Here is a 20,443-nt window from a genome sequence, read left to right as displayed (position 1 = left end):
CCAGATCTTGCATCCTCTGCATCCATACAGAGATTCCATAGGTCTGGATGGACAGCAGGTGTGCAGTCCAGGCGGACTTTCCAAGGATGTCAAGTCAACAGAAGACTCATTACTGCTCTTCCCTTACATCTGAAAACAAAGGGACTGGAATTCAGGAGGATGCATACTTACATGCCTGTGATGTTTTTAAAGATAGGTTCCTCTGTGCTGGATCCTGACTGGTGTGCCAAGATATTGTGTATATTCATTCAGGGGAAGTTTTTCATCTGCTTCAGATAAACAGATAACTGTATTAGTCTAAGAGACCTCTTATGGTGGTGTCCTTGAGAAACAGACAGAAAAAAAAGAACAATGTAGGCGAGGAGAATGACAGATTAAATTACTGATTTACACATATAAAGTCTCTCTCTCTGTGTGTCTATACAGTATAAAACACACATAATATATATATAGTATGTTTTCTTTATGAATACATATTCATAAAACATCCTAATGTCTTTATTTTTATTTATTCATCCTAATGTCTTTCAACTAATCAAAAGTACCACATTTAAACATGGCTATTTGCTGAAAATAAAAGACAATTTAAAGACATTATATTATACAGAAAGCATTGAGGTGGCTTTAGAACATTTTAGGTTTTGTTGTGGAATTAATAGTTCTATATCATATCATATGACTTTGGGGTCGTTATTCGTGCTATATATTTTTTATCTACTCATCTAGATGGATGAATTGTGTCTGTTGTGTGTTGGTAAGGCTTTAACCATGTCTTGAACATGGGAGAGCAATTTTGTTTCTAAAGCATAAAGAAATTAGCCTGACAAGCCAGACCTACATCAAGATGTTTGGTCTGGAAACCGAGGAGCGGGATAAATGGTTGTCTTTCAAACTCCCTCTGCACGCGATAGGATAGCGATACAACCAAACAGAGCAACGTGAAGCGGAGCTCGTTGATAGATAACATTAGCCGTATCCGGTCGGCAAAACTCAGAAGACATCTTTCCTTCGTAAGAATGACTTCAGTGCCGTTCTTTGTTCTTTTCTCAGAGAAAAGCTTAACTCCAAGTCTTCCAGAGTCGCGGTCAAAGCTGATCCGAAAGGCGGCTGTTCGCCAGCTTCTGTGTTTACAAGTAGCACGCAAACGCAACTCTGCCGTCATTATGTTAAACCTTTTTAAACGCACTATGCGTTTAAAAACCTTTTTAAACGCATTATGTTAAACGCACGTCACCTTGCTGCCGCTAGGGTGACGTGCGTTAAACCCCGCCCACCGACACTATACACGATGTGATTGGCCTGACCAGGGTTTGGTTTTTACAGCTCAGAAGTGTATTGACACTCGCGACAGATTATACTTGCTGCCGCTAGGGTGCGTCTAGATTTCTAGGCTATAAAGAAATAAAACAGTGAAGGAAATTTGAGATCTAATTCTATTTGGGAAATAACCATTTTGTACCATTTGCAAATAATATTGGCATTAATTTGCATTTGAATTTGCACACATAGGGCCTACTTTTATGTTGAAAACTATAAAAATGCTTCTAGTCTTGTCTTACTCAGTTAGGAATTGCATGAATCACATAGATGCATATTTTCAATTATTTTTAGAGGTGGAAAAAAAGTACAATCTTTTTTTTTAATCCCTGGATGTTACTGTCGGTCGTTGCAAAACAGTTGATCTTAAAGACTTCACTATTTACAACTTACCTCACTCTCTTTCAATGTTACACTGACGTTTGCGCTTGAATTAACTGCTTCTGTGAACAATAAGCCCCACTTTCTTTTATTTGATTGGCTATCTCAATCATTTTGACATTGATGAGTGCTGTTGGACTGCTGACGCAGGCCAGACTAAAAATGTACATTTAAACCTTCTAAATCATGCTAATAATAATTTGGTCATTTCTAATTATAGGGGGGACTTGTTCTCCTCAATGGGGGTACCGGCCCTGTGTGTTGCTGTTTTTGCAGCTCAGGCCATGAGTGCTACATTTTTTAGAACATGTGTCAAGTTAAAAGTAGTTATAAAATAAATCTTAAGACTGCTTCTGATTCTGTTCTATTCTGTTGTGCTCTGTCCAGCTAATAAATAAAATAGCTCATCTGGGGTGCGTTTTCCAAAAGCATCATTAGCCAACTATGGTTGCAAGTTCCTTCATTATCAACATCATTTAACGAGTCGTGTTTCCCAAAACCATAGTTCCAATGAACATTCGTAAACAGCATTTCAAACTTGTGGTTGGAACGACAGCTCTCGACCTGTGGTTAGAAGCAGAGTTTCTTGTTTGTGTGAAATGTGGTCTTAATAAATCCTTATCTTGTGCAAAATAAGCAAGCTGACATTTAGTACAATCTATATCTTTTTTCGAATACATACACATGTAATTTGTCTTTTAGTTTGCCAAGAGATTTAAAGCACCGTTTTTGAAGAGTGCACATGCACATGCTCTACGTAAGAATGATTTAATCTCGAAATAAAGCAAAATAACTGAGAAAAATATGAATTACTCCTCAGATGCCAGGTCCATAATTTATAGCAAAAAATATAGCATGAAATTGATCTCAAACAAATGTATTAAAATAAGTCATTCCTCCACCACCTGCGTGTAGCGTGACATCAACCAAAGTGGTTGAATGTCAGATTTATGAAAATACGGTTTTGGGAAACAGTCGTGACTAGCAAATTGATTTATTCAACGATGCCTCGTACTATGGTAGCTAAGCAGTGAGTAGCATCGTTGTACAGGAAACGCACCTCTGGCTGTTTCAGTTCTGTGAAGATGAAGGAACATTTGTGCACATGGAAGTACTCCTTTGTGTTTAATCACATTTAAAATATCACCATGGTGATTATGGGAGATGGGCTTAAAAGCAGAAATTACACATAATTGGTTCTTTCTCTGCATGAATGCTTTCTCAGAAGGCATATGACACTGGGCCAAACAAATAAGCCCACAGCATGCATAAATGACTATGATGACAGCAAAAAAAGCCATTTTAGATTTACAATGTATTTCTGTAAATTTATTGAATGGGATGATTCTTAGTGGGAAACAGCAAACTCATTCAAATCAAAGGAGGTAAACACCACATGAACACCGTTCATTCTACTGTTAACTAAAATTAAAAAAAAATTATAAATGGAGCACCTGTGTGTTTTTTGGCCAGGAGTTTGAAAAAGTATTGCTGGAAGACAGAATAAACTCCAGGAAAAACAGCATGGTTTGAATATCGGACTTCGGACAGCAAGGTGCTGATTAACAATAACAAACACTACAGTGGACAGCCAACTTTTCACTCAGTTCAAAAGGAAATGAACTTTTGGAGTTTGATGCATTGTTAAAGTGGCACTATGTAATATTTATGAGGATCTACTGACAGAAATGCAATATAATATACATAACTATGTTTTCAGTGGTATATAAAAATCTTACATAACAAACCGTTATGTTTTTATTACCTTAGAATGAGCCACTGAGCCAAATCCAGAAAATCGCATTGTCTGATTTTTAACTCTTTTACACCCGCATTTTAAAAAAAGTTGCAATTTTCCCAAAAATATAATAGCCCATAGAATATTTAGTTTAATGAATATCTGAGCATGCAATATATATAAATAAAGAGCTGACCCTCTTCTCTTTTTTTTTGAAAAAAACAAAACAAACAAACTACTTTTCATTCTAGCTTCATGCATTCTTTTTTATCAACACTTGAATATGGGTAAGTTAAATAAAAAAAGCAACATTTTAGCAAAAAGCTGAGAAAATCACGTTTTTGTGAAAGACTACATCCAGATCAGATTCAGCAGAGCGATGATCAAACACAGATGGAGTAGATCGAGTCCATCAACACTCCTAATGCTTGCACAGTCCTGTAGCTCATCCTAGGTCTAGATTTCATTCAGTAACATTAAATAGTTTTGATTCATATGCTGTTTAATGATGATGATCACATTATTTTACATATGCATAGGATTATATGCGATTGCTTGTTTTACTGCATCTTACTCGTATGTTTTGATCAGGAGATTCAGTACTCATTCAGAAAATGCGCAAGAGCACCCCCTAGCATCCGACAGTGAAAACATGGAACCAAGGAAAATTCTGTGTTTGGCAATGAAGTGTTTTCTCACAAATAACGGAAAATTCTGTGTTTGGCGGGAAAAGAGTTAAAGAATTTATTTGCAAATTATAGTGGAAAATAAGTATTTGGTCACCTAAAAAAAAGCAAGATTTCTGGCTCTCACAGACCTGTAACTTCTTCGGCTCATCTGTCCTCCACTTGTTACCTGTATTAATGGCACCTGTTTGAACTCGTTATCAGTATAAAAGACACCTGTCCACAACCACAAACAGTCAGACTCCAAATTACACTATGGCCAAGACCAAAGAGCTGTCAAAGAACACCAGAAACAAAATTATAGACCTGCACCAGGTAAGCAGCTTGGTGTGAAGAAATCAACTGTGTGAGCAAATATTAGAAAATGAAAGACATACATGACCACTTATAATCTCCCTCGATCGGAGGCTCCATACACCCTCTCCCCCTGTGGAGTCAAAATGATCACAAGAACGGTGAGCAAAAATCTCTGAACCACATGGAGGGACATAGTGACCTGCAGAGAGCTGGGACCAAAGTAACAAAGGTTACTATCATTAACACACTATGCCGCCAGGGACTCAAATCCTGGAGTGCCACACGTGTCCCCCTGCTTAAGCCAGTACAATGTCCTGGCCGTCGGAAGTTTGCTAGAGAGCATTTGGATGATCCAGAAGAGGATTGGAAGAATGTCAAATGGTCAGATGAAACCAAAATAGAACTTTAATAGAACTTAGTAAAAACTCTACTTGTCGTGTTTGGAGGAGAATGAATGCTGAGATGCACCATATCTACTGTGAAGCATGGGAGTGGAAACTGCAAAGGGACCAGGACGACTGATCTGTGTAAAGGAAAGAATGAATGGGGCCATGTATCGTGAGATTTTGAGAAAAAACTCAGAAAAGGCATTGAAGATAAAACGTGGCTGGGTCTTTCAGCATGATAATGATCACTAACACACTGCCAGGGCAACGAAGGAGTGGCTTTTTGAAAGAAGCATTTCAAGGTCCTATAGTGGCGTAGCCAGTCTCCAGATCTCAACCCCATAGAAAATCTTTGAAAATCTGTGATGCCCAAGTGACAGCACCAAAACATTACTGCTCTAGAGGAGATCTGCATGGAGGAATGGCCAAAATACCAGCAACAGTGTGTAAAAACCTTGTGGAGACTTACAGAAAACGTTTGACCTCTCTCATTGCCAACAAAGGGTATATAACAAAGTATTGGGATTAACTTTTGTTAATTACCAGATACTTATTTTCCACCATAATTTGCAAATAAAATCTTTAAAAATCAGACAATATGATTTTTTGGATTTTTTTCTCATTCTGTCTCTCATAGTTGAAGTATAACTATGATGAAAATGACAGGCCTCTCTCGTCTTTTTAAGTGGGAGAACTTCCACAATTGCTGGCTGACTAAAGACTTTTTTGCCCCACTGTATGAGTACCGCAGGTCCCCTTACAGTGAAGTCACCATTTGGCACAGTCATGTTTCTACAATAGCCCTAAACAGTCAAACTGCTCTACTGAGTGATAGCTACTTTATGTTGTCTCAGATGATTTCATCTTTGTCCTATGTCTGCCACCGTAGATTCTCTATGTAAAAAAAATTGTGGAAACCTTGAGCACCAAATCAGTATATTAGCTTTTCATATCAGATTTCTGAAGGATCATGTGACACTGAAGACTTTCAGCTTTGCCATCCCAAAAATAAATCACATTTTAAAATGTACTAAATTGTAATAAAATGAGCTATAAGCATCCTGTTTATTGTCCAAAATGTCAACCATGAGCATGGTCACCTCAGTCACTGATGAAGCCTCTGTTATGTTGTCACAGTGTTTCAACAGACTGCATTGATTGATGAGCCCATTACTGTAGAACTCCATGCAACATGTGCATCTGCAGCCAGACCAGTGCTCTTTCTGTCATAGGATGTCACCTAATTGTTTGCATTAGCGGAAACAAATACATTTGCAAAACAAACAAATAGAAATACCTCCCAAAACTTCCTGATGATAAGAAAAGAAGGTGGCCTGCTGCATGCGGCTGACAAGCTCGTCAAGTCCAGATGGTGGTGGTCAGCCTGGTTCCTGTGGGACCGGCGTCTTCCTGAGGTTTTGACATGGGGATCTACTTTGCGGGCCGGGGACTGGTGCATACATTCAAAGCATGGTGCGAAGAGGAGCAGCTGTTCTTTTTTGCAGAGCGCTGTAGTTGAGGGATGTGGTCACAGACGGAGCTGCAACAACAAATATAGTGCAGTGAAATGAAGGTTTACCATCACCATGATGCATGTTATATGAGCCACATTAGTGGGGCCTCTATAAGCACATACACATGCACTCATCCACACAACAAACTGCATTACAGCCAATAAAATTTCCGTGGCTTTAGGGAGGAAAATTACAATTTAGTATGGTTGTACTTGTGTTTAAAATAACTGTATACGTTGGGTCAGCTCGTAGCAAAGTTGAAATTGGATGTATTGTTTTATGAGGGAAGGCATACCGCATTGGTTACACACTCACGCTAATCAATGACAGGTGTGTCCAGCACTGAGAGGTGTTAACACAGGGGCCCAAGGAGTGTAGCCTTAGGGGAGGTCTACGAGCTCAGGTCAAACACACGCACACACTCACACACACACGAAAACACAAAAAAATATAAATATTAATCAATCATTTACTCATTTTAACCATTGTTACTCCCGTCTTCAGTGTCACATGATCCCTCAGAAGTCATTCTAATATGATGATTTGCTAGTCTGTGCAAAAGTTGTGGCGCTATTTTTTCAGGATTCTTTGATGAATGGAAAGTTCAAAGCAACAGAATTTATTTGTAATAGAAATCTATTGCAAATATCTTTACGATCACTTTTGATCAATTCAATTTAACAAATCATCCATGTTGTATAAATGTATTAATTTCTTTAAAAAAAATATCTTACTGAATCTAAACTTTTTAAAATATCTCTGTACAAATATAGAGGATTTATAGAGAAAAAAAAAACATTCTGCACGTGGTTTATGTTTCAGTTAATGTTAAATGACAAAACGGTGTCAAATGAATCAGCAGTCTCGTTTTATTTTATTGGCCTATATAACATTTACTCAAAAACGTTCCTCTAAATGCTTAAAAACACACGGAATAAAAGAAAAGAAAAAAACACTATTTTTATGTGTTTTTAAAAACATGCGCTTTCTATTATGTTTTTACTTGTTCATGTTTTATGTATTTATACAATAATATCCAAACTCATTTAAAATGTTTACTTTTTGTTACCGTAATGGAATTGGGTGGAGTTAAAAAATGGTTGATGGGGGTTGATATAAAAATAATTTTGAACAATGCAATTTGTTTATTAAAATAAATGCATGTCCATGTTTTCTAATAGCATTATGAGAGACGATAGGTAATAACAACAGCAGCTGTTGTACTTGACACTAAGTGCACAGTTTAGAGGGTAAAGCTCGGTCCCTACATCATGGACGGAGGCAAATGCTCTGCTGTCCTGAGTAAGACTGAAAAGAGGTACACACGGGAGGTCATCCGAAAGGAAGCCCAAAAGAATAAATTTGCTTATACAAATCATTTGTAGCATGTAGTGTGTTTGGAACGACAAACTTCCACTTGTCTGGTATGGCCATTGGTTCCAGAAAGGCCCTCCTGACATGCAGTAAATCACAGACGTCTGTTCCACAGGGATTTATCAGACAGGACAGCGCTCACTCTGTGTAACTTTTTCAGAGGTGTGCGTCAGACGGCCTCACGGGACTGCTTGTGAGAATGTTAAGGGCTGGTCGCCGTCGGATTGATACAGAATGCAGCACGCCATCAGAGGTCCACCGAAATGCAGCCATAAAAAATTTACCAACCTGCAATAAATTTTTCACTCCGAGAAAACTTGAAGTGGTCCAGTGAGTAACAGGGCAGGAAAAGAGGTTGAGACAGGGGGGCACTCGACATCCCAATGACTCATGAAGCAGACAAGTAGAGCAAAACCGCACATGAACCAAACACTTAACCGGTGCCTTCAAGAGCATTTAGAAATACGGCGCACAGAATTCTCAAACTTATGTTGCGTTAAACAGGATGTTCCCTGCATCGTTAGTCTTTTTTCATTTCCTAACAACAAAGGAACAAAATATGGTAGAGAGGTGAAATTCAATGTTATATTATGATTAAACCTGCAGGAATAAAGTGTTCCATAAAGTTAAAGTTTTACACATGGGAATCTTAAGTTACGTGGATTCTGGTCTTATTTGTGTAATTTTAATTCATGCCTTTAGGATCGTTCCTTTACTTAAAGAGTTAGTTTACCCCATAATGAAAATTCTCTCATTAATTACTTACCCTCATGTCCTTCGACAACTGCAAGACCTCTGTTCATCTTCGGAACACAAATGAAGATATTTTTGTAGAAATCTGATGGCTCAAAAAGGCCTTCATTGACACCAATGTCATTTCCTCTCTCAAGACCCAAAAAAGGCACTAAAGACGTCGTTAAAAAGTCCATCTCACTACAGTGACTACAATCATTTTATGAAGCAACAAGAGTAGTTTTTGTGCTCAAAAAACAAATAAATGCTTATATAGTGATGGGCAGAATTCAAAACAAAGATTTGAACAGTCTTTAATCAGCTTATTGATTCATGATTCGGATCGTGTGAAAAAAAACTGCCACAATCACGAGCCATTGGCGATCCAAATCCTGAATCGTTACGCGGATTCATTACCTTTCGAATCTTTGTTTTGATATCGGCCCATCACTATACAAGTCATTATTTAGTTTTTTTACACACAAAAACTACTCTCGTTGCTTCATAAAAGGACTCTAGAATCACTGTAGTGAGATGGGCTTTGTAACGACGTCTTAGTGCCTTTTATGGGTCTTGAGAGAGGAAATGACATTGGTGTCAATGAAGGCCTGTCTGAGCCATCCGATGTCAACAAAAATATCTTCATTTGTGTTCCGAAGATGAACAGAGGTCTTACAGGTGTCGAACGACTTTAGGGTAAGTCATTAATTAGAGAATTTTCAATTTTGGTTGAACTTACCCTTTAAACATAAGGGCTGAAATTTATATGGGACTTTTTTTTAGAACAGACAGTCAATTCAATTCCACTGTACACACACACAGCGGCAACAGACTTTGTGTTGCAACCTTTCCAAACACAATATTTGGCACTAACATCACAAGAGGAGTATTCATGACCGACAAAAAGCAAGACCTTGCCTGGGCACCTGTTTTCTGTAAATAGCACTGAACATCTGCACTTCACCCTACACCATTATAATCCATCTACTTCTTCCCCTCTTCCTGGTTAAATCTCTGTCTCCAGGGAACTTTGAGTCCCATCACAATCCCAAGGATCCTCTTCCATGGATTACTCCCATCCTGCGCAGTGGCTTTTGGGTGCCAGCGAGCCGCGGCTGTGGACACAGATGGGAGCATAGCCCTGTGATAGCTTCCATATGTCACAGTGCGCTTCTGAGGGCGCATTTTTATTTTTTCCTTTTCACATTTCTGTTTTTGCCCCATCTCTCTTTTTTCTCTCTGGTTTTCTCATCAAATGTTTTGTCCGAAGAGCAATAGGTGAGCATACCAACAGACAAATGAAATCAGAGTGCAAAAATGGCCATTTAAAGGAACAGTTCACCCATAAACTATTAAAGTTATATGGGTTTAAAATGACATTTTTGAGTAAATTATTCCGTTAATCATCCCAGTGGAAAGATGCACCTTAGATTCGTTAGCTGAGTTAAGCCCTTTATGAACCTATTACAATAAATTTTCTGGTCTTGCCACGGATGCTGAAAGCAAAGATATGATGATCTGGTTCTCCAGAAGGGCCATGCTGTGCCTCTAAGGTCTTGCAAACATGAATAATCTGTTTAGCATAACTTATCTGTCATAGACGTTAGGCTGTTTAAGTCACCCCTGGGGGGCTGTGACACGATCCGTTTAGCTCTATGGTAAATAAGAATGGCAAGGAAACCAAAAAATATCCTTTTGACACCACGAACCTGGGAGGTTCGCTCATCTGCGCTGACACATATGGTCAGTAATATCCCCCCTCTGATTATAATCCTTGAAGTCAACCTCATTAACCAGACATCCGCATTGAACCCTGACTGAAAAGGGGCAGAAAGTTTACCTGTCAATCAACACCAACTTTCTTAAAAATGTATGTAGAGAAAATGATCCAGGAGCCCCAGACTTGAGACCAGCTGCATTTTCTCATCACTAAAAGTCTGGCTCTAGGTCAGACTGAGACAGAGACATTTGCAAGAAGTTGCATGTATGTATTAATCATTTCTAAAAAGTAAGGCTTTCAACTTAACATTTTTAAAATATGTACTTATTCATAAACAAATATTTAATATTTTAAAATGTATTTAATTTTTACAGAATGTAACCCAAGTAAAAACACTAATAAAAATAATTATAAATTATAAATATATATTTTTTTAAATATTAATTATAATTTCTAATATAAGCATTGTATTGATTATAAATGAACCACGCACCCTTAATAATGCTTAACAAATAAATAACTTTTATTTTTAATAACTTTGATTTATTTTAAAAAACAATAATAAAATTATATAATATAATAAATATAACAATTTATCAATGTATTTTTATTAATGCTTATTAAACAGTTATTTACGATTTTTAATTATTATATTGTGATTATAATACATTCACTATCAATTAATCATGCCCCCAACTGTACATACATTTAGAAGAAATTCAACCTTTGGAGCAGGGACACCCTTGTTTTTAATAAAAAGAAATACTTTAAAATGAATTGCCAATTCATGTAATTAATTCAATTACAGGTAAACTTTTTAACCAATTTATAGGCCTATTTAAATTATGTTGCAATGCAGCACCTGATCCAAATCAAAGAACCTGTACCCAGAGGTGACACGCCTTAAGAGTAATCGCAATTATGCATGCTAACACTTTCACCATGGCTGCAATTGTTTAGGCTGTAATGTAAACTAAACCGCAGCAAAACAAACTATGTCATGGTTTGCATGATTTAAATGTCTCTTCTGAAATGAAAAATTAATTCTATAATAGCATTAAAATGTGTACATACTGCATCTAAACCTGTGAAGCAGGTCTAATACGTTAACTCATGCTCAGGCATGAAGACATTACCATCCAGCTTATGTAGGGTTTTTGACAGCGTGCTTTGTGCCCAAGCCCTGAGTCAGCTTCCCACGCAAGATCATCTGTAGGGAACATGCAATGCTTTCAGAAACACACTAGCAGCCTCCTGGAGGAAAATAGCAACTTACAAAGTGATGGTGGCTGAGGGGAACCTCAGGCTAAAGTGACAAAGTGATTTATGATGCCTCCCCCCTCCTCATCTCTACAGGGTGACAGATCCAAGAGAAACTTTGGTGAGCTTGTATTGAGGCTGCGTTAAGGGACCCCACTGACTCTCATAATATTCACTAACAATATTATATACACTGCTGAGCAACTGATAGCGGCTGAGGTCTACATAGCCAGTCAATCCTGTGTCCTATGATCAGAGAGAAAGGCTGGGTATTGACAGGGCATTAAGAGCAGATCTATAAAATTCAACTAGATAGCAAAAACCTTTGCCCATAACACAACGTCACTACATTAAACTAAGAGATACAAACTGTTAAATCTTCATGCTATGTTTTTCACATTTTTAAAGAAGTTTCTGAACAAACCAGAACAGTCTAAGATAAAGATTAAAAGGAACATTTCACCCCAACATGGAAAATGTCATAATTTACTCACCATCATGTCGTTTCAAACCTATATGACTTTCATAAAAGATAATATTTTAAAAAATGCTTCAGTGCTTCTGTTCATATAATGAAAGACAATGGTTTGGTTCCCGACCCGAAATATCTTCTTTAATGTTTCGCAGATGAAAGTCATACAGGTTTGGAATGACATGAGGATGAATAAATGATTACAGAACATTCATTTTTGGGTAAACTATAACTTTAAGTCTATTCTTTTGTCCAAATTAGTTCTATTCCAGATAGGGATGGGTCAGAATAGGTGACTAACCAACTAATTAGTTAGGTTTAAAATGTTTTTTTATATCTTTCACAGTATGTAGGTTCTTTATAGGGTACCAACTGGCACCCTTCCCACACTTACTGTCCATAAATCAAATAAAAAAAATGCTCACATACTTGTGGCAGGCTACGTGCTGGCAATATTTTGCAATGAAGCTTTTATGTCAAAAACCACAGAACAATTCCTTTTTTTCTGATGCCAAACACAACAAAACCAAAGATATGTACCAACCAACACTTGTAAACATGTCGTAAAACCTACAAGAGTTCACCGCAACAAAACAAACCAGTGTTCCACTATTGATGTGAAATTCCTGCACATGGTGAACACTGTGGCCCTATTCCAAAATCTCAAGACTGTTCTGTTCAATTACGAACTTGCGTCTTTTGCAACATCGACACTGTTATAGAAACGGAAACAAATTATCATTGAACGAACTTTAGCTAAATAATGACACGATTTTTTACAATTGAATTTGTTCCATAATTGCTGAAATTCACAACGTTGCCACTGTTGTTATCTTGTTTATTATGGTGAAGCTGCTTTGAAAAAATCTGTAATGTATAATGTGCTATATAAATAAAGACCTGACTTTGTGAACTCCTTAGATATGAAAACTTGTAGATTTGCACATCCCTGCTCAAAATTCAATTTCCTGGGGTGTACTTATATTGTTAGTATGGTTTTTACATCAAAAAATGACATAATTTAGAAATAAAAGTTATTTATTCTATACTTATATTAGCCCTCTGGCTGGAATGCTCTGCTTCAAGGGGCGTGTCTACTGTTAGTCTTCATTGAAAACACCCTCTGTTGTGATTGGCTGACATCTTTGCATTTGAAATGAGATTATGTGGCGGAGGGGGCGTGGTTTAGTGAGGCACAAGCAGCAGCTGCTAGCCTGACAAGCCAGACCCACATTGAGATTTTTGGTCTGGAATCTCACCGTTGACAGGGCTCAATCCGAGGGGCGGGATAAAAGGTTGTCTTTCAAACTCCCTCTGCTATAGGATAGCGCTACAACCAACCAGAGCAACGTGAAGCGTGAAGTTGGTTTCTATAGCTCAGACATGTATTGAGAGTTGCTAGACGATATTCGTGGCAGATTAGATTTGCTGCCGCTAGGGTGCATCTAGATTTCTAGGCTAAGCAGCTACAGCACTGCCAGTCCAGAGACGGCGAGCTGGGGAAAGATTGCTAAGGAACTGTTATTGTACCGAGTTGTTGCACATGCGAGTTTATATTTTTATATCTGAGAGCTCTGAATAAACACAAGTGAACTTTGCAATGTTATTTCTCTCACAAAATGCTTTCACCACAACTAACAAAAAACACGACATCGACATGAATACAGTAAGAGCTTCTGTTGAGCAGCGTCATTCAAACGGCAGTTTAGACAAGTGTGCACTGCAGATATAAATGTGATTGACAGATCCAAACATTATAAAGAGTGTTCTTTGGTCACTCTCCATAGTTTAATCACTTAAATAACACAATTGTTTCATGCTGCTAACAAAATGACGTGAAGTTGATTGTTTTAGTCACTGGCTTGATTCACTGATGCATCAAAACTGCCAGCGGCGGGACTGACAGTAATTTCTTTCTAAATTATTTAGAAAGAAAGTCTGTGTGAAGTTGAATGATTAGCTACACATCAGAACTCACTGATCCCAGATCAGGCATTAATGAACACTGTTACTCACTGTTTGTGGCAGTGCTGTCGAATCCATATGGTAAAGCCTGTGCTGACATTGCTACTGATAAACTGAATCCATTCTCTACTAATTATCTGGGCGGGCAAAACAGAGGAAGGGGAGGAAACCTTTCCTGGTATGATGTCATAACAGGAGATTTCAGGATCAGCTCATCTGAGCTCTCAATTTCTCAAAGGCAGAGAAAGACAGCCAGAACAACATTCAGGCTAGGGGAACTCATATTAATGTTGAAAAACCTCATAAAATTAAAATTTCATGCCATGGGACCTTTAAGGTCTTACTAGGGGGCAGTGGTGAGTATCTACAGACATATAGAGAAGGATGGCGCATGCAACTACCTTCCCAGGTGGACGCCCTGTCGTACTGCTGGACTTCTGCCTGAGCGACAGATGGCAGGCAAATGCGGAGGAACCCGCCCCGAGCATTAACTTTGCTGGCTTAGCCTGCGACAGTGCCCGCTATCTGTCTGTCTGTATCTCCAGCGAAATACCCCCATTATCCTCAGAGCCATCATGAGATTAAGAAGGGTATGTCAGAGAAACCGACAGGACAGCTGAGTCTCATTATCCAACATATGCTGTGATGTTTCAACAAGGCTTTGTTTTGTATCTGGTTAGCTACACAAAACGTGTTAAGTGAATGAAGGTTGAACCATGCATCACCTTTTAGGCCAGGATGAGACCGTCTCAGATGAATGGCATGCAGCATGTTCACACCAATCAGATTTAGGCAATTAGCCATATAAGAGGGATCAATGGTCAGGATGTCTTTAGACAAACTCCATTTGCTCTTCTCAGCTAGATTAAATGGGGCACATACTCAAACAGATTTAAGCGGTAATCCTCTCTCAAACTAATACAATGACCATCATACAACATCTGAGAAGCGTTGTTCTTCACTGCATCAAGTTCAGCCTACTAAAAGTGGCCTAAAATAACATACAAACATTTATTTTCTTAAAAGGAAGCAAATCCTCCAGCAAATTCTTTATTAGTTCTTCTGAGATATTTTGCCACTGGTTAATCTTTTAAGAGTGAGTGTTCTTCTATTCAAAGAGGCTTGTCAGAGAGGATGAAGGCATTTTAATATAAGCTTGTGAGCATGTTTCATACCCCCTGCTAACATGTCTAATCTGGTTGGGAGGAAATGATTTGATCTTTTGCAGGCATGGGGCATCTCAGAATCTAACAGACTGAATCACAAAGACCAACACTCACCAGCCAGTTTGGTTTTTCATGTAGACATATGAGGAGCTCCCCGTTGAGCTTTGGAGCTTACAGAGCAGCGTTTGGGGCTTCTCACTCTCTGATCTTCTGAAACAGCCATCACATCTGTCTTCTCTGTGATGTCTGCCAGGGTAAAAGGACAAAATGTCACATATCTTCAGGCAGTTTTGTCATAAAGAAAGGATGAAGAAAAGAGGAAGGTCAATGAAATAATTACATGAATCAAAGTGAAGAAGGAAACATTTCATTTAACTTGTATATAAACATTTTTTTTGAGTGAAAAAAAACCCCTCTTTAAGCAATTGAAAAAACAATTAACTAATTTGTATTATTGCATGTATGGATCCTCTGGTATAAACCAGATTCTATATTTGAATTTGAAAAAAACTAACTTTTTTTATTTTTTTTATTTGATTGATCAGAAGTTTGATTTTAAGTTTGATCAAATATGTAAAATGTAAATGAGTTTGATTTTTTAACCAAAGAATACACGCCAATTTTAAAAGTATCATAAAAATTATCGTATTATGTAAAGTTCAGATTTTAGATGTAGATTTATCCAATATCAAACATGCTTTTGAATTCAAGCCGATTTTTACGATTTTACTGTTTAACTTTTATGCCACTTAACCTGGATATACACACACACACACACACACACACACACACACACACACACACACACACACACACACACACACACACACACACACACACAATTAATGCTTCTTTTTCTCCCTAAGACACGCTTATAAAAGCTACTTAAATGTCCTAAATAAACTAAGGCCTAAACCTGGCTTAATTTAAGCCCTGTTTGTGAAACCAGGCCTATATTACATTACTCTACACCTGAGTGACGTTAAAGAAATACCTCACGGCACTGCAATGTAACTCAGTGGGGGGGGGAAGCATTTCAAAGGTGACATGAGCTTGAACTCAGTAGACTTTGATTTGAAAATCTGTCAGATACATTATGTTCATGATCTTTGACATGTTCCATAGGTTTAATCAGCGTTTTGGCATTGGGCTGTAATATTGCACACCTCTCTGCACCTGGTCACAAATGCCTGTGATTGAATGCCATGTGTTTTACACATTCTTTAGATCCTGTTTGAAGTGATCACCCACATCACTGAGGCCTGGCCTCTTGCAGTCGGGGTGCTGATGGCTTTTGGCTCAAATTCTAGTACCTGTGTGTGTTTACTCTCTCTATTGGCCACAGACACCAGGAAGCACATTCACTGCTTGGCAGACATCCAGCTCCCCCGATTCAGTGAGAGACTGCTACATCTGCACCAGATGTACGGCTGCACTGGGCTGATCGTTAGGGTCAGACTGACGAGTGCTTTGAAAAGGGTTGGAAGATGGGAAAGGTATCCCATCTTGTGCTGGGAAAACATCACATTCTCATGGTGCAGGTAAGTAACTGCTTGCCGTCATGGGCTAACATGTCAATGCTAATAATTAAAATATTTTTACCCAAAAAGGCTGTGGGTTCACAGAGGCAGCCATGTGTAGCTGCCTACTTCATGTTCCCACAACTGACAGTGAAAGATGCACTAAAAACAAATCTGCTAGGATTAATTTAATCGTTCTAGTGTGTTGTAAGAAGACACTGACAAAGAAGCACCACATATTTTGGCCTATACAGTAATCTAAAGGTAAATAGTGCTCTCGTGTCTCCTCATGGGCACTGGGGAAAATTCAAATCTGTGGAGGTGTTAAAAATAGAAAAACTGTACCCTGAATAGCACAAAATATGACACACTCACTATAAATAGCTAGATGTGCCGTTTTAGTTGAGACTGCATGAAAATAAGTGATATTCTCAAACTAATCAGCCATAAGTGCCTATATGAAGAGCAGAAAAAAAATACAAAAAAAAATCACAAAAGGATAAAACATGACATGTTGAACAAATTTGATAACCATCAACTACATTCATTTAACCAGATGATGGACAATGATTTGATTTGGAGTGCAGGCTTTTGCCTTTATTTAAAACGAATAAAAGCTGAAACCCTTGAAAATCATCATCATAAGCAGTGATGACTCCAACAGCTGTCCCTCACACACACACACACATCTTAAAGGAACTGTTCACTTAACAATTAAACATTCTGTCCTAATCAACTCACCATTATGTCATTCCAAACCTGAGTGACTTTCTTTATTCTGTGGAAGACAAAAATCAATATAATGTTAGGAAACATGGTGTATACACAACCGTTCAGACATTTGGGGTCAAAAGTCTTTTATGCTCACCAAGATATTCAAAAATAAACAGAATTATTTAAACTATTTAAATCAGTTGTGCAGCTTAATTCATTTTTTTCAAAATAACTTAAGAAAAAAAATCAAATCCTAATGACTTTAGCAACAGTGGTGAACAGTAATTTCTAAATTCCCAATTCTTCTTCAGCTAGAACTGAACACACAATCTTCTACACGTCTGTGTGTGAACAAGCCCATTCTGGCCTGACTTCTGCACGTAAAGAGAAGGTCTAATAATGTCTACTACTGCAACGAACCCTCCCTAATCATCTTTAAAAACCACACAATTACACTCATGATGAAGTGTGCTGCCCTAAATTAGAAAACATGTAGGACATCTTTGTCTGCATTTTCACAGCCCTGTCTCCACAAAGGAAAAAGACTCATTTGTAGTCAACAGTTGATAATGTGAGCCATAAATCAGTCATATGCAGGATTATGAACTGAATCCTATGGTGCAGACGCCTGGCCTGTAGCCAACATGTGAACAAAAGGTTACCTCTGCTTCTAACTACTTAACTTAGATAAACTCACGGTCTCCTTTAGTATCCTGTCATTCCTCTGTATCCAAATTTCAAACCCTAGGATTTTTTAAAAATTTCACTCTCTCTCTGCCTCCCTCCACCTTTTTCTAATTTGCTGGCCACAGTTAGAAATCAGCCGACTGGGACACGCCAGTAATTGAAGTCTCCACAGTGACTGCCTTCAGCACAGCTTTTAGTGATTCACGGGGGAGGTTTCCTGGGGGAAACTCAATAAGCTGCTCAGCGTTAACTATAGTCATAATCAGACTTTTTCCACCACAGGATGTAGAACAACACTTGTTGACAGCATCTCAAAATAGCATCAGGAAGCGTGACCTATGACAAACTGATAATACCAATACACGGGATTCAAGAAGCATGTGGGTAATTCATTCGTGGGCAGAGATGCTCATAGAACTTCACTCAGATTAATAAAAGTCAGTGTTTGCATTGAGAAGGTGGATGAGTGGTATTATGCTGGTGATATGAACTTAATATGCATGAGACGACCTTCTCTGTGCTTTTATTAGGTTACTGGCATGACTGGAGATTTCATTGCATGAAAATAAAGACACCTTCACCTTTCTTAATCAGAACCGGTTCCAGAATGAATGACTCTTCAAAGCTGGTTATTTTTTTGGGTGAGTCAAACATACAGCATAACTAGGGTTGTACTGTTATTTAACGTGTGTTTGGATTGTTCTGCTGACAAAACACTAACAAGAAATTTCAGTAGACAAAAAAACATGACAACATGAGCTGTGGAAAATGATGTATAGGAGTTTCAAACTGCTTTTTTAAAGTGGATGCCATTGAAAACACAGTTGGTCTGTCCCTCACAGCCTCGCTTTCGTACCTGTCATGGCTCCGCTCTGAATAAGGTCTATAAACTGGCTCTTTTTGTGTATCAAACAAACAGCTTACAGATATTATCATTATGGAGTATATTTATTTAGCATTTACAAGCTTTACGAGAACAGCTGTTAAGGAACTGGGATTGTTAAGAGGTATTGAGACAAGAACAGTTAAATTCTTTACAAATGTGATACGCTACACTGAAGAAATAGATATGCACAATTTGAACACTTGCACTGACATTTGAGTCAGTACCTGAACACAGAACTCTTTTCAGCTGTCTTGAGTTCTGTTTAAAACCTGTCAAGCAGTCTTCTGAAGTTTTAAATGACGAATTATGACGTAAATGAGATGTAAATTCACAGTTCAAAAGGTCTTCTCCCTTTAAAAGCATTCTGGACATATATATGGGCATGCTCTTGAAGATCCTGGGTTAATGAACACATCTACAGTGGAGCAGAAGGAAAAACAGGTCTTTTCAGACCTTGCATATGTTTGACCTTAAAACGGGGGTATGATGCATATTCTTTATGACATCCAGACTGCTCTGAATCACATGTAGTTGCGACCATTCCCTGATTTGTGTGCAGTACAAGTGCACCTGGAACTGTATACTGGGACTCTCGCACAGTGACCGTGTGATAAATGACTCCATGATCGTGCACATTTAACAACCTCCTGAATCAGGTAAAATTGAAACCCCATGAGTGGAAGCAGCTTTATAATTCAGCAAAGCTTCTAGAAACATCAACATGTTGAGCCTGGGTTAGAGAGCAAGGGCTTGATTGTGTCTCAATTGGGCCCGTGTGAAAATTGTATTTCATTATTGCAGCTGTCAGAATATTGCACTTCTGAATTTATCATATTCCGGGTTCTGTGGAATATCTTTTACTCGAACGTGGGAGCAAAAAAAAAAACAGTATTTCGTCTTAAAAACACACCATATCTTACCCGTGTGGTCTGTGTGACGCAGTCCTCACTTTACAATCAACGCCTGGAAGGAAGCAGATGACATGATTGCCAGTTGAGGAACTAATGTTACTAATTAAAACAGGAAAAGTGATGACTCCTCTCATCCTCACTGAGTTATCATGCTCTCTGTTGGCTTTGGCCTTGACGTAACAACTGCTTCTTCCTCCTGATAACTGCAAGAAAGAGGTTTTAGCAGAAAAAAGGAAGGAAGGCCAAAGACACTATCACACAGGCTGTTGCGGTTTTAGCTCATGATGCAATTTTGAATAAGAAAACAACAAAGACACTTCGGATGGATGAAAAAAAAGCATGCAGGATGTTTTGGATTTTTTTTTAAAGGGATAGTTCACCCAAACCTGCATGACTTTTCTTTCTTCTAAGAACACAAAAGAAGATATTTTGAAGAACATTGTTCACACAACATTTGACTTTTATAGAAAAAAAGGGACCAGGGCTTCAGGAACCAATTTTCTTTCCCCAGAGCAGCAAGGCTAACTTTACAGGACATATGTGTATAACTCTTCAACTGTTTACAAGTTTTCGTGTGGTCTACATAATCTTTAATGAATCAGTGTATTTACGCAAAAAGGTCAGAGATGTTCCTCTAAGCACTCCACAGCTTCAGAGCTGTATCAAGAGGCTTGACATTAATCCTGAGGGTAATGTGGGCCTTCCTGTGGCTAATGA

At 38.2% G+C, this 20,443-nt stretch overlaps 1 protein-coding gene across 10 annotated transcripts in view; it reads right to left on the bottom strand.

Moving 5' to 3' along the window:
• Positions 1-19,917, bottom strand: part of xpnpep2 (X-prolyl aminopeptidase (aminopeptidase P) 2, membrane-bound) — a 56,196-nt gene extending 36,279 nt beyond the window's left edge. For 3 of the 10 annotated variants that reach the window (XM_067456571.1, XM_067456568.1, XM_067456572.1), the window contains exons 1-3: positions 6,635-8,461; positions 6,103-6,345; positions 172-322 (exon numbers count right to left, since the gene is read on the bottom strand). Coding sequence is in view for 4 of the 10 variants with exons in the window: in XM_067456565.1 (XP_067312666.1) it covers positions 6,103-6,148 (46 nt within the window). In the remaining 6 variants the exon portion in view is untranslated. Of the gene's footprint in view, positions 1-171; positions 323-6,102; positions 6,346-6,634; positions 8,463-11,281; positions 11,356-11,899; positions 12,001-15,122; positions 15,255-17,269; positions 17,307-19,735 lie in introns of those variants that run through there. The other 7 variants (XM_067456569.1, XM_067456573.1, XM_067456565.1 and 4 more) reach the window with 6 other exon arrangements.
• Between the last annotated feature and the right edge of the window lie 526 nt (positions 19,918-20,443).

The sequence above is a fragment of the Pseudorasbora parva genome, chromosome 11 (assembly GCF_024679245.1).
Source record: "Pseudorasbora parva isolate DD20220531a chromosome 11, ASM2467924v1, whole genome shotgun sequence".
NCBI classification, from domain to species: Eukaryota; Metazoa; Chordata; class Actinopteri; order Cypriniformes; family Gobionidae; genus Pseudorasbora; species Pseudorasbora parva.
The sequence above is the reverse complement of the archived record's forward strand: the minus strand, read 5'-3'. Positions and strand labels throughout refer to the sequence as shown.